The sequence below is a fragment of the Guyanagaster necrorhizus genome, assembly GCF_019112545.1.
Source record: "Guyanagaster necrorhizus MCA 3950 unplaced genomic scaffold BT62scaffold_7, whole genome shotgun sequence".
Lineage (NCBI taxonomy): Eukaryota > Fungi > Basidiomycota > Agaricomycetes > Agaricales > Physalacriaceae > Guyanagaster > Guyanagaster necrorhizus.
The window spans coordinates 439689-464620 of record NW_025064886.1 but is presented as its reverse complement, the minus strand read 5'-3'; the positions used below and the strand labels follow the sequence as shown (position 1 = coordinate 464620).

General features: G+C 49.0%; 14 protein-coding genes and 1 non-coding gene across 15 annotated transcripts; 10 read left to right on the top strand and 5 right to left on the bottom strand.

Moving 5' to 3' along the window:
* Nucleotides 1-11: 11 nt before the first annotated feature.
* BT62DRAFT_929598 (uncharacterized protein) lies at nucleotides 12-2119 on the top strand. The gene is made up of 6 exons (XM_043185752.1): nucleotides 12-407; nucleotides 458-884; nucleotides 934-1037; nucleotides 1086-1185; nucleotides 1234-1550; nucleotides 1603-2119. Exons 1-6 carry the CDS (start codon nucleotides 84-86, stop codon nucleotides 1861-1863), a joined length of 1533 nt encoding a protein of 510 aa, XP_043042012.1. The 5' UTR covers nucleotides 12-83; the 3' UTR covers nucleotides 1864-2119.
* Nucleotides 1996-2296, top strand: BT62DRAFT_1003229 (uncharacterized protein; the record flags this gene model as incomplete). The annotated part of the gene is made up of 2 exons (XM_043176923.1): nucleotides 1996-2204; nucleotides 2257-2296. The coding sequence occupies 2 exons, from the start codon at nucleotides 1996-1998 to the stop codon at nucleotides 2294-2296; spliced, it is 249 nt and encodes an 82-aa protein (XP_043042011.1).
* Nucleotides 2297-3317: 1021 nt separating this feature from the next.
* On the bottom strand, nucleotides 3318-4154 carry BT62DRAFT_889924 (uncharacterized protein; the record flags this gene model as incomplete). The annotated part of the gene is made up of 1 exon (XM_043183006.1): nucleotides 3318-4154. One exon carries the CDS (start codon nucleotides 4152-4154, stop codon nucleotides 3318-3320), a length of 837 nt encoding a protein of 278 aa, XP_043042010.1.
* Nucleotides 4155-6384: 2230 nt separating this feature from the next.
* On the top strand, nucleotides 6385-7460 carry BT62DRAFT_709796 (uncharacterized protein). Its single transcript, XM_043181973.1, has 3 exons — nucleotides 6385-6747; nucleotides 6812-6939; nucleotides 6999-7460. The coding sequence occupies exons 1-3, from the start codon at nucleotides 6527-6529 to the stop codon at nucleotides 7391-7393; spliced, it is 744 nt and encodes a 247-aa protein (XP_043042009.1). The 5' UTR covers nucleotides 6385-6526; the 3' UTR covers nucleotides 7394-7460.
* BT62DRAFT_709777 (uncharacterized protein) lies at nucleotides 7378-8558 on the bottom strand. The gene is made up of 6 exons (XM_043181972.1): nucleotides 8381-8558; nucleotides 8202-8312; nucleotides 8020-8151; nucleotides 7909-7967; nucleotides 7695-7854; nucleotides 7378-7637 (listed from the first exon to the last, which is right to left on the bottom strand). The coding sequence occupies exons 2-6, from the start codon at nucleotides 8308-8310 to the stop codon at nucleotides 7624-7626; spliced, it is 474 nt and encodes a 157-aa protein (XP_043042008.1). The 5' UTR covers nucleotides 8311-8312; nucleotides 8381-8558; the 3' UTR covers nucleotides 7378-7623.
* On the top strand, nucleotides 8539-9205 carry BT62DRAFT_979511 (uncharacterized protein; the record flags this gene model as incomplete). The annotated part of the gene is made up of 3 exons (XM_043189443.1): nucleotides 8539-8593; nucleotides 8805-8983; nucleotides 9047-9205. 3 exons carry the CDS (start codon nucleotides 8539-8541, stop codon nucleotides 9203-9205), a joined length of 393 nt encoding a protein of 130 aa, XP_043042007.1.
* A 656-nt stretch (nucleotides 9206-9861) lies between these two features.
* On the top strand, nucleotides 9862-10201 carry BT62DRAFT_1003224 (uncharacterized protein; the record flags this gene model as incomplete). Its single annotated transcript, XM_043176922.1, has 3 exons — nucleotides 9862-9950; nucleotides 10007-10106; nucleotides 10169-10201. The coding sequence occupies 3 exons, from the start codon at nucleotides 9862-9864 to the stop codon at nucleotides 10199-10201; spliced, it is 222 nt and encodes a 73-aa protein (XP_043042006.1).
* Nucleotides 10202-10462: 261 nt separating this feature from the next.
* Nucleotides 10463-12110, bottom strand: BT62DRAFT_992560 (uncharacterized protein; the record flags this gene model as incomplete). Its single annotated transcript, XM_043190346.1, has 6 exons — nucleotides 11831-12110; nucleotides 11622-11726; nucleotides 11270-11573; nucleotides 10760-11218; nucleotides 10544-10706; nucleotides 10463-10500 (listed from the first exon to the last, which is right to left on the bottom strand). Exons 1-6 carry the CDS (start codon nucleotides 11962-11964, stop codon nucleotides 10463-10465), a joined length of 1203 nt encoding a protein of 400 aa, XP_043042005.1. The 5' UTR covers nucleotides 11965-12110.
* Nucleotides 12111-12608: 498 nt separating this feature from the next.
* Nucleotides 12609-13683, top strand: BT62DRAFT_1003222 (uncharacterized protein; the record flags this gene model as incomplete). The annotated part of the gene is made up of 4 exons (XM_043176921.1): nucleotides 12609-12690; nucleotides 12728-12875; nucleotides 12931-13561; nucleotides 13618-13683. The coding sequence occupies 4 exons, from the start codon at nucleotides 12609-12611 to the stop codon at nucleotides 13681-13683; spliced, it is 927 nt and encodes a 308-aa protein (XP_043042004.1).
* Nucleotides 13684-14135: 452 nt separating this feature from the next.
* Nucleotides 14136-14565, top strand: BT62DRAFT_929593 (uncharacterized protein). Its single transcript, XM_043185751.1, has one exon. It carries the CDS (start codon nucleotides 14276-14278, stop codon nucleotides 14507-14509), a length of 234 nt encoding a protein of 77 aa, XP_043042003.1. The 5' UTR covers nucleotides 14136-14275; the 3' UTR covers nucleotides 14510-14565.
* Nucleotides 14566-15231: 666 nt separating this feature from the next.
* On the top strand, nucleotides 15232-16501 carry BT62DRAFT_929591 (uncharacterized protein). The gene has a single exon (XM_043185750.1). The coding sequence runs from the start codon at nucleotides 15294-15296 to the stop codon at nucleotides 16368-16370; it is 1077 nt and encodes a 358-aa protein (XP_043042002.1). The 5' UTR covers nucleotides 15232-15293; the 3' UTR covers nucleotides 16371-16501.
* Nucleotides 16502-16623: 122 nt separating this feature from the next.
* On the top strand, nucleotides 16624-16705 carry BT62DRAFT_t52. Its single transcript has one exon. It is a non-coding gene; the product is annotated as a tRNA-His (tRNA).
* Nucleotides 16706-18469: 1764 nt separating this feature from the next.
* BT62DRAFT_929586 (uncharacterized protein) lies at nucleotides 18470-19134 on the bottom strand. Its single transcript, XM_043185749.1, has one exon. The coding sequence runs from the start codon at nucleotides 19000-19002 to the stop codon at nucleotides 18643-18645; it is 360 nt and encodes a 119-aa protein (XP_043042001.1). The 5' UTR covers nucleotides 19003-19134; the 3' UTR covers nucleotides 18470-18642.
* Nucleotides 19135-19369: 235 nt separating this feature from the next.
* Nucleotides 19370-20285, top strand: BT62DRAFT_709249 (uncharacterized protein). The gene has a single exon (XM_043181970.1). It carries the CDS (start codon nucleotides 19481-19483, stop codon nucleotides 20144-20146), a length of 666 nt encoding a protein of 221 aa, XP_043042000.1. The 5' UTR covers nucleotides 19370-19480; the 3' UTR covers nucleotides 20147-20285.
* A 545-nt stretch (nucleotides 20286-20830) lies between these two features.
* Nucleotides 20831-21505, bottom strand: BT62DRAFT_709626 (uncharacterized protein). The gene has a single exon (XM_043181971.1). The coding sequence runs from the start codon at nucleotides 21349-21351 to the stop codon at nucleotides 20992-20994; it is 360 nt and encodes a 119-aa protein (XP_043041999.1). The 5' UTR covers nucleotides 21352-21505; the 3' UTR covers nucleotides 20831-20991.
* Nucleotides 21506-24932: the final 3427 nt, after the last annotated feature.

Here is a 24932-nt window from a genome sequence, read left to right as displayed (position 1 = left end):
CGTGCCCTTTTTCCGGACACAACCTCTTACACACAACGGGCGTCTACTATTCTTAACCTCATACGTATCTCCATCACCGGTCAATGGCGAGTAATGGCGCTACGAGCCCTCCACCTATGTCTCCAACGTCACTATCCGACTCGATGTCTGCCAACCAGGTCTTGAGTGATTTACGGCTCTCTGTGGATAGTGACCGCAGTCAAAATGATTCACTGTCTGTACACATCAATGGCGCTAATGGCAGCGCTGCTCACCACAGCGAAGATGGAGATATGGTCTCACGACTGCAAAGAGAACTGGAACGAACCAGGGAAGAAAAGGAACATCTGGCGACGCAGTACCGTAATCTGCTTGCAAAGCTCACTCAGATGAGGACAACTCTAGGGAATAAATTGAGGCAGGATGCCGTGAGTAATGCATATTTGCTATCAACATGCTAATTCCACTGATTTTGTAGGAAGAATTGGATCAAAGAGAACAACTAGTGCAACAATTGACCGCACAGAACGACGATCTGAACTCTGCAGTGGAAACGCTTAAGGAGGAACTGATAACTTCACACGAAGAGGCTGAACGCACTTCAAGCGAGCTCGACAATCTCCGTAATCGCGCTTTTCAGGAGAATGCCCAAGAAAGCTTGTTGCGGGAGCGTGAGCTGAGGGAGACTCAGACTGAGTTGGAGAGGTGTAGAATTGAGCGAGATGAATGGGAAAGGATTGCTTTGCAGGACAAAGCTATGTCTGATGAATACAAGACTACCACGGAAACGCTGAGACGAGATCTAGAATTGGAACGAGAGGCCCGAGAACGGGAGGCGCAAGAGCTGGAGACTGAGAAGGAGAAATCCGATAATCTGCAGTCCGTACTGCAAGATTTCCAGGCAGGTCAGTATTTTCGTCTTCTTTCGGTGTCGCTTGACTTACCAAAGGATAGCGAAGGAGCATGAACTTCGGCAAGCTGTCAGGGACTATGATTCACAGCTAATACAAGTGACTCAATCGTTAGCGGAATATAAGCATCGTGCCTTGACTGCTGAGGTGATTACGCGCCGGTACCTGTAACCCTTCTCTCACGATATTTTTAAGCTCGCCTTGGAAGAAACTCGGACGAACACCACTCGAACCTACGAACTAGAGAAAGAGGTGAAAGAAAAGACTCTGCTCATCGGAAAACTCCGTCATGAAGGTGCTTTCATTCACAGCGGTCTTTCGCTTTTCTCATCGCGGTATGTAGCTGTTATAATCAATGAACACCTCATGGAAGCTCTACGGCGATTGCGACGCAGTTCCTCTGATAACAATGTCGACCGACGATTGGTTACCAACGTCCTTCTATCGTTCCTGACCACCCCACGAGCTGACCCCAAACGATTCGAAATGCTTTCATTAATGGCCACTATTCTGTCATGGACAGATCCAGAGCGCGAAAAGGCTGGACTACAACGTACTTCAACTTCCATTCCATCACCACCACCACCATCTTTTTGGACTCGGTCAAGCTCCGGCTCCCTGTCCAAAAATTCCGAACTGCAAAAGACTGACGAGACAGAGGTTTGAGAATTGATAACTATACCTGTGTCATGTTGGCTGACTTCGTTGATAGTCCTTCTCCCGTCTTTGGGTTGAGTTCCTCCTCACGGAAGCGGCAGCCGGTGAATCCGGATCCAACTCTTCAAGCTCCATAAAACAGAACAACTCGCTGCCCGGAAGCCCTACTCGTCTGTCTTATTCTCCGCCGAGTCCCACATTTAAAGGTGCAAGAAGATTGTCATCCTTCACTTCTGCTGCGATGGCGAGCTCGCCCAGCCTTTTATCCCCTCCGCCGCGTAAAGGTAAAGAAAAAGCCATTGATCCGGAACCATAAGTGTATTATACCCCACATCCATTAATTGTTCATTTTCTTATCGTTATTTTCTCTTAACTGGAGCACAAGGATGTATATCTATCTTTTCTGAACCACATCTGGACTTTTCTTTTGGAGAAATCCAGGACTATCATGCGTACTCCTGTTCTGATCGAGATTTGTGCCAATGGTACCATCATCATCAGTCACTGTATCGATGTATTCGGTGCAACTTTTCTAAGTTACACCTATTTCGTTAGCAATGCCACGATGTCGCTACTTCAGTCTGAAAGTCGGGCCTGCTCACGTCCCTTTCGTTTTGTAGCCCATTCTCCTTCCGGAGTGGACGCTTCATCGAATATGTATGTATTCCATTTCACTTTTACTATCTGCTGGTCGTTACCATCCTTTCAGTAAAGGTCCTTCGTTCACGACCTACCAGCGTGCATCATGACATTGAATATCCTCGGATGTCCACTCATTGCAGTTGACCTATTTCAACGGAGAGTACCAAGGTATTCCAAGTTGATTTCCTTGTGTAGAACCTCGGAACAATGCAAAGTTGCGCGGAGAGGAGCCCACAGAAGCACGAGAAGTTGGCAGTTGCCTGTATTGACCGGCATTCAGCTCACTGCTATGTTTCCAGTCATTATCTGGGATAGCCCGGCCGATAACAATTAAAGTTAAAGCACAAGTCGCTATCCCCACTTCTGAAAACCCATGTCTCTTGCGATCCCCATTTCTCCACAATCACCGGCCCTTTCAAGCAAGATGTTTACTCCGCCTCCCTTGGATGGTTCTCTACATTACCAGACATGAACGACGAGCACTTCAAACATAACTCCGGCCACTGGCTTTTTGTGTACAGTGCACGCAAAAAGACGGAACGCCAAGAACATATATTGGTCTGAGGCTGCTTGGGCCGTTCACGCCGGCGCGACACTCTTGAGAGATCGTCTTCGATGGAAGCTGGGTGTAAGTGAACAGCCTGTTTAAGCATTTGGGTTTACCAATGCTCGACTCATCTATAGCTTTATCTACTTCCTCTACCTTTTCCAATCCATACGTACAGTCGCTGGGCCCCCGACCGATGCTCTCCGATAATCAAAAATGAAACAGATTGACAGTGTAAGACTGCAATTTTTGAACTTGGCATTGACCACTACTTATATTTCTTTATAATGTTATATTATCATTTCACTCCCGTGTTAGACTGGTTCACCAATAAATGTCGCCCTCGTTGTGCACGAAAAATTCATCCTCGTTTGTTTCCGTGGCGATAAGTGTTCTAGGTGATATGTCGTTAGTTTTTCTTATCTTCAGAACATAGTAGACACATCGTGACGTCGTATTCATGTAGCGAAATCCAACAACTAACGTTAAGATATAAAGGTGCGCATACTGTCATCTTTGATACATTAAAAGTTACAACCCTACTGGTATGTAGGACTAAATATGAATCAAGTGGAGGATAATCATGCAAGTACACCGACAGTGCCGATAAGTCCGAAATGGTCACTTATCCAATGGCCATTCCACCGTAACCCAATGCCAATACGCCTCACATCCGAAACCCGAACCCGCTTCTTTCCATCTGGAGTATAGTTGAGAATTTTATCCAAGCGAGCCTTCCGACAATGCATTCCCCCCTGGTACCCCCATGTGTGCCCTTCAGATTCATCCTTCAGTGGTACGACAGCATCTACCAACCCGAACGAACGCACAACCTCGTCCGCGTCGGCATCCAGTGCGTTCATATCCCCCGCGATGATCCCTCCACTCTGCGCTGGAGCCAAATTCTGCTGCGACTTGGTGCGCTTGAGAAGCTTCGCGCATTCCATTAGCTGTTGTCTCCTAAACTCTCCTCCATCCAAATTTCCCTCTAATTGAGTATTGATAATCCGAATTCTGCGCTGTGATCCTAGGCGGCTTAACATCCTGATATCAACGATGATCGCCGAGCGCGCCATGTCGGTCATACCGTACTTGAGGATATACGCGTCATGTATGAGGATCGATTTTTCGATCAGGGTAATGTTCCCATTCTCGAACGAATGGGGCCACTTGGTGTTGTCAATCGGCGTCATGATGAAGTGTCGGCGGATCCATTCATTTGACCGTATCTCCCTGAGCGCGCGTGTCTGGACCTCTTGAAGAAGGATGCAGCACGGCCCAGGGGAGTCGGAATCCTTGAGACACTCGAAGACATCCTTCTGGAGATACTCCAAGGCTGCGTTCAGTCTTTGTGTGACGTAGTGCTCATGGTAATCGATGTTCCACGTCACAATAATAAGAGACTTGGGCGTCGACATGTGCCGTGGTCTCTTGTCTTTGAGGTTGAGGTGCTTCCATCCGCACCACGCCGACTCATTAGAGCCTTCATGCTCGGGGCGATAGCGATACACCTTGAGGGGTTGAAGCTGAGACATATCTGAATCCATCTAATTAAAGGGGAAAATATCAGTTTGCTGTGTGGCGTAGATAGAAGAATCGATGCACCTGCAAGTGCGATTCGCAGCTAGAAATTGTAAGAATTATAGGATCAGGTTTAATTAGGCAGGGGCGTGCGATAGCGGTGAAGCAGCATCAGAAAGAGGCACAGGCTCTCTTTTCAATGCGGTGGGCAACTAAGGAAGCAGTATAGCGGTCAAAGCAAAGGATGCAGAAGGTGGGAGAGTCTTGACAGTGATTTCGTCACGAGCTTGCCGGGCCTGATCCTACCTAACACGAGGCATTGTATGCCTTACTCTGGATGCCTCGCGGCCAGATTCAAGAAAACTCCGAAAAAACGGATTTTAGGACGTCCGCTACTCTTTTAAGCGCCCCCGTCAGTCGCTGAAACATGGATGCCAAAGTGTTGAGGCTTGCAGTATACGTCGAGAAACCAAGCGGCTACAGCATACACCTAAGATTTGTCGTATAACGACGGAACGTGGAGATTGGTAGCAGACAAATTAGAATGGATAGAATCCGTGGCGCTTAAAACGGCTGTATTATGAACCACTGGTTCGACGTAAACTGTCCAGGAGTAAGGCTTCTTCCGTCCTATTGGTGTCTATATGGCCCGTGGCGCTGAACGCCAGCTTCGGACTACGGGTGCTGTTTAAGAGACGTCCTCAGCCGGGCTTGAGCTTAGCGCTTATCATGCATGTAGAGAAGCCCATACAGCAGTCAACAGCGCGTATTCGCAGAGGAATAAGATCTGGGGAATTCAAGAACTAGGCCAAGTTCGACGTCGTGCCATAAGGGTTGTCATATGCATGAGCAGGGTTCGCAGGATGTGAACGAAGCTTTCGACGCAGCAGTGGTTTCTCCGATAGTGTTAACATCGATGAAAGCATAGCTTCATCGAAGGAGCAGTTTAGTTTTCAGTTTTCAGTTCTAGTTGAAAATATTTCGTTGTAATGTTATGGATAAAACGCCTACCTGTCGGAGTAGGGTAGGGTGGGGCGTTAACATGTCACGGTCCAAGTTGATGTTTGCATTGACTGAGTGATTATAGAAGACCCGTTGGGAGTTGTGGCCTGCATGGGCTAGGAACTCGTAAGAAGCGCCTCAAATGGAACATGTTTGCTGCTTGCTGTGGTTCGAGTTTGAATGAATGTATGAGTCATAGGAACAAAAATCATAAATCAAGGAATGCTGTGCACAGAGCTAATGTCCTCCTGAGCACATTTGAATTTCTATCAACCCTTGAAAGGTGACACCGTATCGCTGGTATTGAAATTGTATTGAAGGTGCCTGAAAACTGCAGAAATCCCAGTCTCGAGAGCCTGAAAATCAGACACCGTGCTGAGTAACTTCAAGTCTGCATCACGACTCGGAAGGTTGAGGAAGTGGTTCAAACAACAGATGCCCGAAACACCAAGGACTGCGTATGCTATTGCTTCTTATTATTGGAAGTTATACATAGCCATCAACACAACCGACGAGAAAACATTCATCACCTTCCATCGTATGGAAATCTTTTCATTTGCGATCCGTGGGAATCCGCAGGGAACTTAATGGTCTGGTGACTTCGAACAAGAATAGGTTGAGGAAGGAAGCTCTGGATTCGTTCGGTGGTGGAATTGATAGCCGCTATATAAATTTCCCAAGCATGCTTCGACAACTTGCAGCATGGAAGCTCGATGAATGTAAAGTGCTAGTTCCTCCTTTTCCCCCTCTCCACGATAAAGGATCAGAAAAGCTGGGGATGCTCTGAGAAAGACGAAGCAGGACTGGATCTAGCACTAAGCAATCGTACTGGGGACCGAGATCGAACGTGCTGATACGCATCAATTAGCGCGCTAACTGAGGGGTGTGGCTCAGGGACATCGATTAGAATAAAAGCCCCTCCTCCACGACAGATCGACATCCCTTTTTTCGACGTTATTTCCGCAAAGGAAGGATGAACCATATAGGAGAAACGGTGGTTGCCGTAGCATGATTTGCGGGAGAAACTTTGCGCAGTACGACGAAGAACCGGTTCTAAACAAGAAAGACAGTGCTCACCCAAGGCAGTACGTTGCGAGCGAGACCTCCAGTAGTCTTAGACAAAGGAATCCGTGAGAAGATTTGGAACCGCCATATTAATGGTTCCAAAAGCGGAAGGGACGGGGGAGACCTATAAATACGGATCAGCTGTCTTTCGAGTATTCCTCTTTCTTTGACACGAACAGCCATCAGTAACCACCCACACACCATGCATAAAATGCACTGTCTCACCAAGATCATTTCCCTTGTTGGCCTCCTTGTCGTTGCTGTACACGCCCAGGAGAGCACCACTGCTGCAGTGGGAACTAGTACCCAAATTTCCACTGGAACCACTGTCTCGTCCGCTGCCGTACCCACAGACACGAGTACCATCCCTGCCTGTGTTCTGAGCTGCTCTGAGCAAGCAGCTTCTGCGAACGGATGCACCCTGTATGTCAAGCACCAGTGTCTTCTGGTCCTATGCGGATGCTAACGTGACCGATTCATCATTCAGGACCGACCTCACGTGTATCTGCACCAACACAGCGTTCCAGGCTAGTGCCGCTTCGTGTTTGCAGACAACCTGCACGGCCGCAGACCAGGCGGCGGCTGCGGCTCTCCAGCAATCTGAATGTGCTGCTGGTAAGTGACTTAGTATCGTCAAACAAGTGTCTCTGCTCATCATGCTTTGATTCGCACAGTTAGCGCACCTGGAAGCGCACCTGGAAGCGCATCTGAAAGTGCATCTGAAAGCGCATCTAGAAGCGCATCTGGAAGTGCATCCCGCACGGTCTCCGCAAGCACATCTGCTTTCACTGCGTCCTCGGGCTCCATAACTGCCGTCTCTGGGGTCACCTCTCGATCAACAACTGGCTCAGGCACTAGCAGTAGCTCGGGCACCAGCAGTGGCTCGGGCACCAGCAGTCGCGCAAGTAGCACTTCGCCTTCTTCTAGTTCCGCATCAAGGAGTGCATCTGCATCTACTGCAACCTCCTCTAATGCCGCCGTAGGTCAAGTCGCAACGCTGGGTTACAGCAAGGTTATGGCTGGATTGGTTGTAATCGCAGGCGCTCTGGTCGGTGGAAGTATTTTGTAGGAGTTCATTCGCGGTTATTATTAGTTGATATTTTACGGAGCCGGACCATCTTGTTTACTTGAAGTACTTTCTTCTCTAGATATTGTTCAGTCATTTTTTTCGAAAAAAAAAAAGTACAGAAGGGTTTCTGATGTCATCTGGGGGAAGATGCAATAAATTTCATTGGACGTAAGCCGACTTGAACATTGAAAAGTGACCGCATATAGGGGAAACAAGTCCTGCATTTACGGTCAATCATAGTCTCCTGTATGGATATGAGCTCAATAATAAACACAATGACATGAACGATCAAATAACATACCACCTCCGTCGCCACCTCCTCCACCCAAATCATCCATATCATCTCCTTCGCCATTATCAAAGTAGTTGTCCGCATAGTCGTTGTCGTATTCCTCATCAACGTCATAATCAGAGCCATCGCCTTGCGATGCAAGCTCTGAGGCATCGTCTGCCGATTTTTCCTGGTGTAGTAAGTAATTATCGTAAGGTAATGTGAAAGAAAAGACATGGCATACAGATCCTTCAAAGTCGGACAAGTTAACAGAAAAATTCCCTTGTTTTTTGATCTTGGGAACTGACGGAAACGATGATGAATTAGCATTCATCATTTCAAAGACTAGTTATACCTTTTCTCCGCCTGGGATTGAAATAGTCTTCAAAGATATCTTTGGGGAAAAATTCCTGGTGGAGATCTTTACGCTTCAACTTCGGCTGGGTAGCGCTTGAGGAACGGTACTTGTCCGAATATTTCGGGAGTTCTATAGGCTCATTCAGCTGCAGTTTATACACGATCGTCCTTCGTTCTGACCTTTGGACTTTGTCGCCTCCACGACGTAGTATGCTGACTGCTTCAGTCGTGTTGCATATCCGATCTGGTATTGACACATTTTCTTTTCATCCTCGGTGAATTCAGACATCACTGGGGGACGCATGGGCTGTATTTCAGTTTACCGTCAAGATATACACGCGAGGAGGGCAAACTCGTACGGGGTACATGGCCGTTGCTTCGCGAGATATAGCTTGGACATCAGCATGCGTGAGGCCCATTGGGGGGAGGTTACCAGACCCAAAGGACCCCCGCCCTCGACCGAATCCTCGACCTCGAGACATATCGATAATAAAACAAAGATAATGGTCGAGTCGCAATGTCGGTTCCCGGAATGGATTTTGATATCCGAAACTCCGATATAAACTCCGCTGGTAAGGGCGCACAGCACGGCCTTTTGTTCAGCACTTCCTTTTACCACACACCACCACCAGCCCACAGACGTCCAGCTACCTCACTTTATTTCAGCTCAGAATCTGCAATGGACAAGGCTCTTGATGATGTGGGCTTATTTTGCGCTTGCAACCCCCGGCCTGTCGTATAACACCAAAATTTTCTTTTAGATCATCACCTCCCGTCCTCGAGGCATTCGTCGCGCTGGTCGTCGTGGCTCCACCAAATCCCAAGTTGTGGGAAATACTGGCCCGAGCCCAGCTGTGAAGGCCAAGTTGAGATCTGCTTCTGCGGCCACGCCCTCCCAGCAACCGGCAGATAAGATCATTGTTTCCAACCTCCCTCCTGATGTGAATGAGGCTCAAGTAAAGGTACATTGGTTTTTGGCCTTCCTTTTGAATGCCCGAAAGGCTGACTCGGTTTGTGTGGCGTAGGAGCTCTTCCATTCAACTGTTGGCCCCCTCCGCGAGGTAACCCTTCACTACGACAGCAATGGTCGCTCCAAGGGCGTTGCCTCTGTTCACTTCCAGAGGAAGGGCGACGGCACTTCTGCATATAATCAGTACAACAACCGACTCATCGATGGCAGTTAGTATCAGCGTCCTCTTATAACCTCGCTTCGTTTGCATGCATGGGCCCTCGCGCCCTTCATTACTGCGTTTTCCAGGAGGATCGTGGCTTCCTGTCTCTGTTCTGCGCACGGAATGCCTCTCGGTCTGTTATCAACAACCGTGTATTGTCCTGCCCCATAACTGAACATTCTGGGTTACCACAATTGCAGGTTTGATCAACCTTGCATGTGGCAGCGCCAGGGCCGTAGTGTGGCCTCTTCCGACAAGACCGGTAATTGGGAGGTCTTATCGGTCTGGTTAGTGCTCTGGTGGAGACCGTCGGTGTTTTGGGCTCTGCTGTGGTTGACGAGACCTGAAGAGCGGGAGCATGGAGCATGGTATATCGGAGAGCAAGGGTTGCCCGATTAACCGCCTGTAGCGTCCGTTTATTCGTTCGAGCTTGGCGTTCGCCCGCCCGCACTGGGCAGCTTCTACAAGGCACTGTGACAGACAGAGACAGAGACAGAGCTACGGTTTGTCCGGTATGCATGGAAGGGACTCTTGGCTTATGGCTGGGCGTCCCTTGGCTTTTGGTTTTACTTGCTTCCTCTACGTCGTGTCGTTGACAATCGACTAACGAATTCCTTCCTCCCTCGCTCCTTTCATCGCCGCTTTTTTCCGACTTGACAGAGAAACCGATGAAGATTGAGATTGTTGTGGATCCGTCGCGACCTCAGCAGACGCTGGCTTCCCGCGTCGCTCCTCCTGTCGTGGCTGCTGCCGCTAGGTCAGTTGTGCAAGTAACTTCTGAGTATGGTGCTCGGTGTGCTTATCGTTGGGAAGGACTGGTGGTGTCGCAAGAGGACGACGGGGAAGGGGAGGCAAGCCCCGTAAGGAACCGCGGCCCGCGAAGACGGCCGCTGACCTTGATGCCGAAATGGAGGTTAGTTTTATTTTTCACGGGCTCCAAGGGTGGTCTCACTAACATTATCGTTTACCGTTTAGGATTACACTGCAAGCAACGCGACGACTTCCTAAGAGGTAATAGTTGGATTTGTTTTATTGTTTTTATCATCATGTTTTGTGTGTAATCCTCTGTTCGGCTCCATCATGACAAGGAACGCTTTGTTTTCTGAATCTTATTACCTACTCTCCTCTCTTCTGTTGCATAATTAGGTAGCATCGTACTTGATAATTCCTTTGCCTGAAATGTATTATTCTGTCGGCTGCTTCGCATTTGGAAGAGGGCGTCCTGTCCTATACAAACTGACGACCCTCGTCAAACTGCATCAAGTGAGTCTACTGCAGTTGTTTTCTGGACCAGTCGTACGCGGCAGCTTTATTTGAACAAAGTAATGCAACGATACATCCAGTACGAACCTGTAGTGTAAACCATCCTGTACCCAAAGATGCCCTCAACAAACGCGAGGATGATTGTGGGGTTAACGTCATTATGGTACGTCATGTAGGGTTCGACGATAAGAGTATCCATCATTCCAAAGCAGAAATCAGACTCGACAAGCGTGATCTTGAAGATGGGGCGCTGAAGAGTTTTGGCGTCAAAGCGTACTTGGATTTCGAGGAAAGCAGACATACATGCATACTATCATGGGCATTGGTCTTTGTCCATTTATTGAGATACTCGTTCAGGAGCTCGAGAGTCGGCTCATGGGAGCAGTGTACGACGAGGCCTTTGCGGCCACGGAGAGAGACGGTGAGGATATAAGGTACAGTCGACGTGAAGAGATCTGATGGTCGGGAGAGGGAGCTCAGAACTGGGAGTCGTTCAGGAGGGGCCAGGTCCAGCGGTACTTCAAGTTGGGCACGGGAAGAAGTAGCAGTAGCAAGTTGGGTGAGAGGAACATGTGCCCATTCTGTGTCCTCCTGATCGTCTGTGACACCTGCCGTCCCGACAAAGAAGTCATCAAAATCTTTATCAAGCATGCTGGCTACACGCGCCTGGGACATCGGGTCTGCGTTAGGAATTCCGAGATGGAACGACCGGATGTCCTTGTCCCACGTCGTGGTCGGACGGGTGACCTTGGGCGGGGCAGGCTGTCAACACGTTAGCTATTGTTAATTAGCACAGTGACATGGAAAAATTACCTCAATGCGCAACGATGCCCCTCCTTCAAGCGCAGACAGGAGTTCTTCTGTCCAGTCGGCGAACACATCATTGTCCAGTCTTCCGAGGAGCCGTTCGTACCAGACAACGACGATGCTGACGATGGTAGGCACGAATTTGGATTTATCGGAGAAGCGGTCCTTGAGTTGGCTCCATAGAGCTGGCCATTCGGCATGCGGGGAGATCCTGTGGCCCAAAGTCTTTTGAAGGGCGGCAATGGAGGTGCGTATAGGTGCGTTGGGCGAGTCCCATTGATCCCGTATGTCGACACGGGCTTTCAGCGGGCTGGAAAGGTGGGTGAGGAAGGTAAGGATGCGACTGGACTGTGCTTACATTTCCGAGTTCATTGTGACGAGGAATTTCAATGCAGAAGAAGGGGTACTCGAAGGACAGAAATATGGGCCTGATTTGCTACAATCGCCAAGACTTGAGTACCCCCTGTGCGCGTGTAGCACGACATGTTGACGCAGAAACAGGAGCGTTAATGATAGAAATCGCTGTCAGAAGTTATCATTGCTGTACAACATATGATCACAACGAACCGTCCATCAAGTCTCTCGTCGTATCGTAACATTATCCAGGGGCATTTGTAGACGATGGATGTTTCATCGCGAGCCCGGTCGTCCTGAATGTTGGCGCCCCAAAGTCTTCTTGCCGCGTCTTCTCTCACTGACATAGTGAGTCCTCATTCACTGCGGCCAGCATGCGAGGGTGTAGAGTCGGAAAAGAGAAGGTGTCGAAGTCGGATGCTTCGAGTTGGCCATACAAATGGTGACGAATCGAGGTCAATTTGGTAGTTGATATACGTCGGACTTGATGATGGTAAGGAACCAGCCAGCTTGTCTTTGAGCACTCAAGTACTTATTTCTAATCTAGATGTATCTCAGAGTCGATATCCAGCCCGGTAAAGAGTCAGAATTCAAGCATTAGAAATTACTGAGCGCGTTCAAGCAACACAGTTATCGTGGGAAAAGGGATCTGTCATTTCATCAACCACCACGATCGCTCGTCTGCTCCCTTCCTTGGTCTTGACTGGAAACTCTATTCGCTTTGTCGTCAGTATTCAACGTATTCAACAGCTCTAGATCCAATAATGTCATTTACCCCCCCCTCAAGACCTCATATACATACCCTGGCGCAGGGGTACCCATCGGTCGTCATGGATGTTCACCTGCACGGGTTCCTGAACCAAACTTCCTGCAAGGCCCCTGAGATGGCCTATCATTACTTTAAATGGAAAGGAGGATCTTCGAGGATATAAATCATATTGTGTCTTTGCGAGAGTCGCCACTCATCGCTCTCTTTCCACTACTGTCCAAAATGCCAAAAACACCAAATTTCACCCCAAAAGCTCCCATCGAAAAGCTACCTCTTGCTGTTCGAAAAGATGGCAAGTTCCCTAGTCCAGTGATATCCATCACTCATCGTCCCTTTTTCAGTCCGGGATAACTTCGAGTCCAAGAGGGCTGACTTTGAGGCTCAGATCACCAAGCTCCTCGGCACAGACTTCAAGATCAACTACAACGTCGGCGCTATCTGGGCGTACAACCAAGACGACCGCTCTTCTGCAGGATACATCTTGTCCAGGTACCTCTTCTTTTACGTTTATTAGTTTATCTGTCCTCTTACCCTCATCTCCCAGCTACACCGAAGGCTTCATCTCAGCCCTCAAATATTTCCTCGATAAATATGCATCCGACGGCAAGGATTACTTCAACGCCGCCGTGACCCAATCCGAGCTGAGTATCCGCGTCAACACCCTCAACGACAAAGCTCCCTACATCTCATCTGAAATCCAAGAGGGCGTCTACTGGATCTTTTTCAAGCCCGACTGCCTCGGGACCAACACCGGCTCGCTTGGGGACAGTCTCCTCGCTGCTGTTGATACTGCGCCGGGGTTTGTGTTCTCCCTCCAGGCGAAGCACTCCATCGACGAGACCTGGGAAGAGGAGTACGAAGATCTCACTCAGGAGATCGCAGAACTGACGGGGATACCCGATGTGAAGCTCGACCCCAACTTCGAGGACAATTTCAAGGCATTGAATGTACAGACGGACAAGGGTTGGTACACGAGCTTTGGGGCGGCCACGTTGGCATACTTCAAGGATGGGTTGAAGTACCAGCTAGGCAGGGCAGGGTTCAAGGGCGACGAGATGTTGCAGGAAGGCTTGCAAGAGGCGTTGACGGAGAAGGCGTTTGTGCTAAGGGTTGTGCCCAAGACGAAGAAGACATACAACGAAATTATCCTGGAAAATGGGACGCTCTATCTGCAAGTAAGTGCTTTCGCTTCTTTGTGGACTTTAGCGCCTAACCAGCTATTTCTTTTCAGACTACCGTCGAGTACTGGTATTGCAATACGTCGTACATTGCGGAAGATGTTCTCGACTTGCTTTAATTATCTCTGTTTAGGCTCACCGTTGGATGGATACTTATTGCGGTATACTTCCTATGGTTTATGGAAGATTATAATTATGCTACTTTCTTCCTGATTTGTCTGCGAATGCTACATTCACTAGACATGATCAAGACGTGAACCCTCATCTTCTGTGCTACTGGAGAGTTGTCCTTGAGTGTGGGTGTTTATATTTTGTCTTGTCTGCTGATAGCTTTGGTACGCATCTCTAGACGATAACTATGTCCTCAAATCGTGCCGTTCAGGATCAAGCAATAAATGCCCTCAGATTCCACCATGCCACGGACAAGTACGCCCCGACCACATCTTTCTGTTACGGATATCGATGTTAACCACATCAGATTTTTACCAACTAGATCCTAACCACGTCAGTCGCAGTGTTCGGCCTGTCATAGTTCGCGACGACCTTTGAGACTAAGATTCAAGTCTCTTGGGGACTTTATCGTTCAAGCTGAATTACGAGATCAACACCGTCTGGGCATATGCGCCTCAAAACACCAATGTCAGCGCGGAGATCGTCTTCTCTGGGTAACGCGTTTTCAGTCCTCGTCTCAGCTGAGTCACTGCGATTCTGATGCTTTCCTCTGCAAGGTACACCGAAGGCTTCATCTCAGCTTTAAGCTACTTCCGCGAAAAGTATGGTGAGGATGGCAAGGCCCACTTCAACGCTGCTGTAGTCAAGTCTCAGCTGAGTCTCGGGGTTAACGAGCGAGGCCAAGACGCGCCGTCATCGGAGATCAAAGATGTAGTGTATTGGATCCTGTCCAAACACGACGCGTTGTCGTATAAAATGAGCTTGTCTCGATGATATGCCCGCTGCGGCCGAAGCCAAGGAGAGATTCGAGTTCTCGTTGACGGCGAAGCGGTCTATGGATGAGACGTTCAATGCCGGAAAAAGAGGGCCTCACGAAGGCCATTACTGAGATCGTTGGGATTCCAGATGTGGTGCTCGACCCGAATTTCGAGGACAATTATATGTAAGAGAGAGAATGAAGGATGGTAGGAGATCTTTGGCTATATGACCTTAGCGTATTTCAGGAATGGGCTGAAGCATTAATTGGTTATTAGGGTTTAAAGGACGATGAGATTTTGAAGGAAGGACTGCAGGAGGTTCCGACGAAGAAGACGGTAAACGAGGTGGTATACCAGGTATTTTCAGGCACTTCTCATTCTTTGATCTGGGTAACACGATGAACTGACGGGAGCTTTGTTTGTGCAGACGACGGTTGAACGTTGAGTACTGGAGGGCCAATGCTATAGATATGGGAACTGGGCTTGTCGATCTGCTTTGTGTATCTAGCTAACCGACATAATTAATCAACTTATGTTCTGAGCGTTTATATATACCTTCTCTCTTTTTCCCTGGTGGACACCATTAATGCGTCTTTGAGACTTGATCCAAGCTTAGTTTTTGTGAACATTCCCAAAAACGTTGAAGAAGCAAAAGACGCAGTAGTTACGGTCAGTATCCAATTCGAGCGGCATTTGAAAAGCTGATCGGCAACTCCGGGCCACACAGCTTTTATCATGCGCTTGACCCGCTTGACCGTCCAATTTCAACCAAGGTACTACCTTTTTCCTTGTCCGCCACCATGGCCATGGATTCATTCTCCTGGTCAGATACATTCCGCGCCGCTTTTTCCACCTGCATGCCATGCCTCGCCAAAGAGCTTCACGACGACCCCACCAACAGCGGCTACCAGCGGCTACCCCAAAATCTCGAACACTTGCTGCAGGATCCAGGAACCGACACCGAGGCAGAGACTTTGTCTCTGCACTCGAATATCGGTGACAATAATCGAAGAAGGAAGAAAAAGCGACAACCTAGGCGTATTTTAACATTCTTTGGTTTGAACCTCTTCGGAAAACCTGCCATCCATCTTGACGAAGACGAGGGTGACCACACCTTTCATCGTTCCCGCACTTCTACTTCACGGACATCCTCCACAGGGTTTGACTCTGACGCTGCACCGCTTGACTCGTCAGCGATAGACAGTATGACTCTGGAACAGCTTGAAGAGCGAGCACGTGCAGCGGAAGAAGAGGAGAGGCACGCGAAAGAAGAACGGCGCAAGCGGAGACGAGAGCGCAAGGAGATGAAGCGACTTGCACAGGCATTGGCTGTTGGGTCCGTGGATGGTGAGGAGTTTGAGGGATTCCAAGGCAGTGGCTCTGTCACTGGAGGGTACCTACATATTCCCTCTCCCGGGTTTTACAACACCCCCCCTCCGTCACACCCAGAGGTCGAAACCGAAGCGGATGATGGTGCAGACCTTGATGGAGGAATGTACGTCAGTAGGAGAGACCATCACGGCAGCAGCGGCGGCGGCTCCGATTCGCGACTGACTTCGTCAGACGCCTCCTCGCAGATCCGGTACCACAGCCAACAGCTCGCCCCGACCACACATCTACCTAATCTGACTCCTTCATCGCTCCCGGTGAAGAAGAAGAAGTCTTCAAAGTCCATGTCGCGTTCTTCCGGGACGTCTTCCCAATCTCCGTCATTGGCGTCGCCTGTGGGACACTCATTCTCTCAGATATTGGGTCCCAAGGGGGATGTCGTTGGTGAGAGCGGGTTGCCCAGTCGGGGCCTCTCAATGGGAGGAGATAGGCAGTCATTCAGAGGCGGACAAGGAGGAGCATTCCTAGCCGACCATGGTGCCGATTGAAAGGTTATGGGATCATGGTGATACCAATGGATGGAGGAATACCAATAATGATACTTTGTCTAGTATAATAGCTTCAGTTTCTGTATCTGGACAGTACTATGGAATGAATAATTTAGGACTGATCTTGTGAACAAAGTCAACAGTTCGGCTTGAAGTAGTCAGTTCAAAAGACAAATTTCGATTGAAAAAAGGAAAAAAGTTATGGATGCCTTTCCAGACGGCCTAAATATCATTGTTGCACGATACCTTGCGAGTCGGTATCGATTAGGGGTTAAATCACTTCGTTGTGGATTCGCTGCTCCGAAGAGCCGCTGGTTCGATTCCAGCTACCGACATATTTTTTCGTGTTCCCCTCGCTCACCTCCAAACTTGGTCCTTGGAACCGGTGCATATGTGCGTCTCAGACACCTATCTCCAAGGCACATTTCAAAGAGGTTTGATATCTTCTTAAATTTTTTTTCAATCTTTGAATCATTCTTCAATACGTTGGAAGTCATGCCAACAGCATAGTGCGTTGGTCGAAAGAAGTATTATGGGACATCAATCGGTGGTGATCCGGCGGACTGAAGTGGCACCGGACTTGCAACTTTCTATATAAAATGTCGAGCAAGAGCCTCTGATTGCCACATCAGAATCGCAGTGTTAACTCTTCCGGCATTTGAAGTACTATAGTTATCGAGGAACAGAGAGGTACGTGAGCTTTACTAGCTCCAATTCTGATCGACGTTCCAGCGTTGCGCTCCATCATCCTTCCCGTGCACCCTGTCACTTGTTGCGGACCGTGAACGGCCAATCTTTGTTTCTGGTGGTGGAAAAATGAGCGTTTGACCGTGTTGGTTCTCGAACGATGGCTGCGGTCATTGGACATTTTTCTCTTCAGGGCGACGGCGGGTGATTCTATGAATGACATTCAATTCTTTTACTCTTGTGCTGGTTGTTACTTCTTGGTGGTTGGTATCCCGTGGCCTCGCGAAATGATTAATTTGCTCTACGAAGGTCCCGGCCATTGCGCGGGCATCCCAATGGGGCCGTTCGTTAGTGACATTGTACGCAAATCACCAAATCCTCGACCCATCATTCCCATCTTTGGTCGCAATGTTACGTTGTTCCCAATGCGGCCCAACCTTTCAGCTCTGTGATCCCACAAGGTATCGTCCGTTTTTGGAATTCCCTTTCAGAAATCAGTCGTCGGTGGGTTAGTGTTATAAAACCCCTGGAGGATGGAGAGAGGGACTTTATTGTTCTCTTCCCTCGTTCCTTCTTTTGTCGAAGAGTTGAACCCCTTGACATGCGTTGTGTTTCACTAGTCGTTTTGGTGTTGAGTTCGCGTGAGTGCCTTAATATTCTTGTTCTTATTACTGTGGGATGTTAATCTTCCGGCTCTCTAGTGACTGTCCTCATCGCGGCGACACCTGTCCCGTCACCTGGACCTGAACTCGTACCAGTTCCCGAACTCGAGGTTGATGTACGTCCGTTTCACTGGCCATATAAATTTTTTTTAATCACCCTAACCTGTCGCTGGCAGGCCCGAGAACCAAAGCCTGAAGCTCAGCCCGACCCAGCTGGCTGCCTTACCGCCCGATTCTCTTGCTTCTAATGAGTGCAATGCAATGTACGTTCCGTGTCTTCCATTCGTGTGTATGTCGAATGTTGATGGTCCTTTTCCAGTAGACATAGAGCACCACACGACGATCTTTCCGAGTGCGCTGTTGTGTCGCGCTACCCACCACCGGACCCACCACCAGACCCACTCGTTCATCCTGACTCCCATTGTTCTCTCGCCCTCGCAATTCATTCCTTATAGAGCTGCAAGTGTCGGAATGTATCGCTAGTTATTTAAATTTACTTTGTGTCGTTCTCGTCCTGTCTAGGTCATGTTGTTTTGTTTATCCTGCTTTCGTATTTTATTGTGAATTATGTATGGCCGTTCAACGCAATGTTTACGGGATCGGAGCTAGCAACGGCAACAAACAATGTATCAAATACAAAGAAAGCTGATGGGTGGATGAGATTTCGCGCGGCCGCTCCATCCGCTGTGGGATAGCCGACCTTTGTCCTTGGCTGGGGTGGGATTTCTGCCACCGAGGATTTACCTAATTCTGATTCATTCGAATGCAGAAGAAGGGGAGTTCATTCTTTGATTAATGTATCAAGGAGCATTGTATGAAGAAAAGGTAAAGAAGGGATTTCTAAAATAATCTTCTTCCGCAGTGGATCCAGCACAAAGAATAATAGCATGGAGCAAAGTCGGTAGCACATGGGACGAGCTAAGCTACGGCAAAGGCGATGAAGTAAAGAAATGACAAGGGTTTCTGAATAAGGACAAGAGCGAGGCAATCGCGTTGAATGGGGAGCATACAAGCAGAGCTTCTGGGGAATCAAGCGCAAATGGGGTGGTGAGAAGCATTGTATGGAGCAAGGGGATGGAGAATGGTGTGATTGACGCCCGATATGCTTTCAGTGGAGTGTTGAGCGGAATCTGAAGGGGTTGAGGGGTCGGAAACGAGACGCGGTTGGGGATGAAATGCTGTGGAGAACGGGTGGGTCGGGGTTGGCATGCAACGGGGACGAGCTGCAAGGGTCGAGATTCGGCAGCTGAGGCGGGGGCTGGTGTCGGTGATGGAGGAGCCATTGATCGGAGGGAGTCGTCGTTTTTTCCAGCGAGTGCGTATACGTAAATAGGTCGGTTATGGCGTCCGGCGGCGGAGACGTGTCAAAAGTCGGGAGGATCTACAGGGATCGAGGTGGGTGGCGGGTGGCGGGTGGCGGGACCGAAGGCCATGAATGGAGAATCAATACCAAGTTTGGGGATACAAGATCTTCCTAATTCGGAACAAGTGTCGGAGCCAAGTAAGCACCGGGTGCCAACTTGGACGAGGTAAGAGTAGGGCGGTCATCTAGGCGTAGTTCGGCGACTGGCTAGCGGGTGTTGCGCCGACTGCGGTGGTCTTGGCGACGTCACGGCGAAACACATTAGAGCACAATGTAACCTAATTTGAAATTCGGGACGGGGTATAAATGTATAAATATATTATAGTATAACAAGAACAATGGGAGCGTTTGTGCATATAAGTAATTGCAGGCTTGTTCTTTTGTTGACCCGTTAAACAATGACAGACCTTACGCCCCACCAACGCACACGTCTCCTACGCTCCACTCGCAAACTCGGTGCCCTCCTCGGCACCACGCCCCAATGCCAGTCCGTAAACACTCACAACTCAAACCTCTCCCTCTCCCTTGCACCAGGCACTGGCCCAGCCCTCGTCCTCCGCATACACACCACCGCCACCACCACCGCCCTTCCTAATGTCCACTACCCGCTCTCTCCCGTCTCCCCCGTCCTAGACAGGAAGCCCGATGACCGACGCAAGCGTATGGCCAAACTCGCCCGCACTTTCGGCGAGAATGTCCCCCCCGAGCTCGTGTCGTCTGTCCCTGCCCGCCGCCCTAGGCGCCGCAGTTGCAGCATCGACACCATCCTCTCTCCCCTCCCAAAACCCGTCCCGCTTCCCTCCTTTCACGAGGAGTCGGAAGATTCCCCTCTCCTCCCCTGCAAATTCTCCCGCTCAGCTTCCGTCCGCGCCACTTCCAAATCACCCGTCCTTATTAAACACGACGTCCGTTCACAGAGCGTCGACGAGGGTGAGCGCAGGCATTTCCAGGACCGCAGTCATTTTTGGGGCCGTCGTAAGGAAAAGGCCTGGTCTGGAGAGTGGAACCGCCGTGATCGCGAAGACGTTCTTATGCATTTGAGAGCCCTAAAGGCTTCCCTTTAATCCGCTGGTCGGAATCATATCACGCCCTTTAATATTACATTCTCTTACCTATTCTTTGTTGTATTCTAGTCACGTATCCTATACCATTATAGTACTGATCACCTTCTTTACCCGACAAATACATAAGCCTCGTTTGCATTTCATTTACAACCCCTCCACACAGCCCGTTGCTCCCTTAATTGTTATTACATTGTCCGGGCCCTTCCGTGGACCTACACGAACCTACACTGATCTTGTTCCACCGTTCGATCGTTTTCCATCGCTAGCCCAGAATCAGATGATCCCGCTATCCAAGTCTGCCCAAGTCCGTATACGACGTGCAATTCAGCGAGTGCGTATAGCCCAAACATATAGGCAAGGGAGCCATCATACAAGGTCCAGACCGTTGGACCAAAGTCACGCTGCGCCTTCATCCGCTACTTTGCTCTATTTACCCGAGCTCTACCCTGTCAAGAAATACCTCCTCATTCAGCTGCACCCTGCCACTCTATACGTTAAACCGAGACAATACACATGCATTTAAATATATAAACGACGACAACAGCAAGAGCACTAGACGATACAGAGATAGGTGTCTATATAATAAACATGGGTAGCCTGGAGAGGGAACATGAAATAAAAATGCACATGTCGCGTTTACGGAGACAAAGACAAGGGAATGAAATGGAGACGCCGGACTTTAGTACCGGAAGATGTCCAGTTTTTGGAAAGGAAACGAAAGAAAGTAAATGGATGAATGAAAACAAGTCGGACTAGCGACGTTGGAAGTTAACGAGAGTTGGTAACGCTATAGACGACGGGTGTGGTGGTCGACGAATGGGATCAGGTGGACAACGGGGTAAGGCCTAGGACACCCAGTCAGCATAGGGTACACGAAAGTAAGTGAGTGTGCCGACGTACGTATGGTAGGATGGTGGCAGTCTAAACTTTGTAGCAAGAGAATCGGGCTGTGAGGCACCCCGCAGGGTCCGGGTTGGCTTCGGGGTTTCGAGCCTACAATAAAATGAGCATGGCAAGTCATCCATCGTAATGGAAAGACTTACATCAACCTCACCCTCAACGACAGGTACAGGCGACGACGAGACGAGGACCGCCACTAAGAGGAAAGAAAAAAAAAATATAAACACATTAATCCCCATTGTTCCCAATGCTAGACCGGACTCACGAGAACTCAAAACCAAAACGACAAGAGAGATGCAGCGCATGCTAGTTTGGGTGCGAGAAAGAATAGTGTGTGTTTCGGAGCAAAGACAGACAGACGAGGAACTGTGGTCTCCAGAGTGTTCGCACTAAGGGTCATTTTATACCCTTTGATCAAAGGGAACACCAAATCGAGTCGGCATGAAGGACTCATCCATTCGGGGAAAACGTGCCTGGACAGGGCTATGATGACATTGCACCCCCGACTTGATCATCACCTAGATTCGGCGAGATGTTTGTGTCTTTCATGTGCTTTGGATGGTGTATACCTGCGGTGATAGCAACTCTTTTTTTTTTCTCACCTGCGTCGACTCTACTTTGTCCACCACGCGGGACTCGATAGCCCTTGTATTTTCTGCGTGTACATTGAAACTTCAAGCATGCTTTCATCATTCGTGAGGGAAGCGGTCCCAATCCTGCTTCTGGACAATGGCCTGCGAACGTAGGAGAAGTTGCGTCTCCTAGTTGAGGATAACCCCCTGATCCACTCCTTGGAGATGTGCTCGGGCCCTGTACTACGCGTTTTTCTGTGGCTGGACTTTGCCTTGCACATGGACGCAGGTGTTTTCGGCCAAAGTATTCTGTGAGAGAGCATCAGTATAATTGAATGCAACCGAGGCATGTAAACCTACGCCCTTGTATTTCTGCGTTCAGACCTGGTCTCCCATCGCGATGCGGGGTCTTTAATCACAAAACGTGGGCGGGCTCTATACGCACAATCTCTGCGTTTGTATAGTTGCGCGCTTTAGTGCATTGTATTTCTTCTGAATGAACCTTAGCGCTCCTTCCCACCATGTCCTTGTATTTTCGCTCTCTGATATCGGTTGTCAACCTCCTCCGGATCGCTCACATTTTTTTTTGAATGAGATCGTACTTGGGACAAGACCCTATGACCCGAACGCCCCGAAGGCTTGCCGTGGAGATTATGGAGAACCTCTGATTTATCGAACCGCTGAAAAGATGAGGGTTCAGATAAGGTGGAGGGTCATGATCCTTTTCCAACAAGATAGTGGAGCAGGATGGCATCCAATGGGAGCGAATACGAAAATGTAAAATGATATCAATCATCAAACTCGAGTGGAAGGTTACGGGCTGGAAAGACGGGAGAAGGGAAATGTCCTTGGCGTCTTTATGGGCAGTCTCAACTATCCAAAACACGTTCCAATTATCCCGGCCGCGAGCGAACTTGCAAGTACGGCTAGTCCGAGAACTTTTGCATTGAATGTCGATGTCTCCGTCTTTTCTGGTCGTGAAACCGACGTTACGCCGTTCCAATGGCTTCCCGCCTCGTCCGTTTCAGCTCCAACTTTGCTGCTCTCTTCATTCTCCATGACTAGATCGGCGAATGCTATCATGTCGTCCCGAATCCTGGCCCAGCCTACAACACAATATTCGCTAAGTAGGTGGTATGTAATGGAGGCCAGTAAAGCTTACCTCGCTCCGTGAGGGTTTCATTCTATCGACGTGCAGGTAGTTGGAGATGCCGCGCATGTAAAGCTTCCTAGTTCTCTCAACTTGGCGTGGATCTTGGGTACAGGCATTAGTACATTGCAGAAGTGGGATTGAAATCTCACTTATGCTTCTACTCGTTTCGGATCTAATCTTCTGAGCCCCCTTCTCCCGAAGACGGAAGGTGCTGCTTGTACCAGTATGGCATGCTTGAAATTTCATGAGTGATATCCACTAGAGAAATATAGTATACTTACTTCATTCAGCTTTTCCGGTTGTGCTATAAATTTGCACTTTCCATTGTCCGTAGTTATGGTCGATATTCGACATTCGACTGTTGATGTCATTCCATTCAGTCTTCAGACAGTAACTATCCATAGGTTTGTTGCCCCTAAAATTCGTCCGCATTAACGGAAGGAGGTCGAATATCGGAGGTTGGTCGGGGAGCAAGCGAGGCCGCGGAGGGTGTAGTTCTTTCCTTCTAGATAAATCCGGGCCTGAAGTAGAAAGTACGGTATGCGGACAGCATTTGATGCAGGAAAGTGAGGGAGTGAACGAGGAGGATGCGTACAGGGCGCTCGGACACGAAAGCAAGACGGCTCTGACATTCCCGGGAAAAGGATGGGTGGGGGACTCGAATGTTGTGACGCGCCGACTTCCAAGCACCTCCGGATGCTCTACTCATGAGTAACGTTCGGAAGGCTTTTCCTTACGAAAGTAAGCCTGCCAGGCCTGTTGCTAGAGGGGCTCTAGCACACACCTCGAGGAAAATGTCCCCCACGGTAATTCACCCAAAGATGATTTTCGGCGGCCTCTTCATCTGTTGACTGCCAGGAAGGTATTTGGAATCCTTTTGTGGACGGTCACTTGGACTGTGAGTCATGGGCGTAGAGAAGAAATCGGACGACGATGAAGTCCTAGTCATAGTGACTGGCTCAAAGCGGAAGTTTGCACGTTTGCCTCGCTACGATCATGACACTCGCGACGACGACTACTACTACGGCACACGGCACGTTAATAAAAATATGGGATGGACTCCGACTGTTTGATGGGACTGCAGAGGTGCCGGAATCAATGCTCACCCGTCACTGGTGACATCACGAGTCAACAACTGGTAGAGGAGCGAGCGGATGCTCTTACACTATTTCGTTGGGAACAAGTGGCTCTAATTCCGTTTCTTTACAAGTTTCGGTCCACTCATCCCTGAAAAGACGGCTCAGATGGACGATATCAGGTAATGGAGCGAAAGGATGCACCTCATAATGGTCCATCCGCGATGGCGGCAGCGGCGGCGGTAGCACACAAAGTCCTTGAGGTACTTGAATAGAGATAACATGGTGGGCGGGTCAGGTCTTGTACCCTCCAGTCGTGTTTTGGTGGGTTCGATATCTCAACAACGAGCGTTTATGTATTCCACAGAGACCTTCTATGGGCGTAAGTGTTGCAATGTGTCGTTCATTGATGAACGGACTAACATCAACGGTGTTGTAGATGATATTTGTCGTGAAACAAGGACGTACTTGGGAGACACCGCTTCAAGTTCGACAAACACAGTATATCTCCCTCCTCCCTGGACGTTCCTTCTCAACAGGAACAGTCCCGACAATCTTTGAAAGAGTATTAAGGAGACTTTATCTGCGGAAGAATAACTGCTTCGCCAAACACTATAGTGTATGTCTGTATGCTAAGTGAAATGGCATCTCTGGAAGATGCAGCATCCCAAACTCAGTACGATACCAGGCTCATGGTTTCGAAATTTATTCAGGATTTTACGACCGACGTGCTATCCGCACTCGAGGCGACTGGGGAATTCTCTTTAAGCCAACAAGTATCGATCCATCATTGGCATCACATCTACGCGCGTTTCATAGCCTCATAATAGAGCTAGTCGGACTCAAGGAAAAGGTGACACTGCTTTATCAGGTCGACGAAGACACGGGACAACCGGGACAGACAGGAAACAATAACCGGGATAGCTGTCGGTGGTCCCAAAAGCTTGTTATAGACGCGCAAAATGTTTGTTCGTTAACATGTTCTGGCAGATCTCTCGTATGTTGCTCTTCGCAGAATTTCAACCCTACTAACCTCAGCTGAACTGTTTGGTGAGCTGGGCTCAGTGCAGGATTCTATGGCGTAA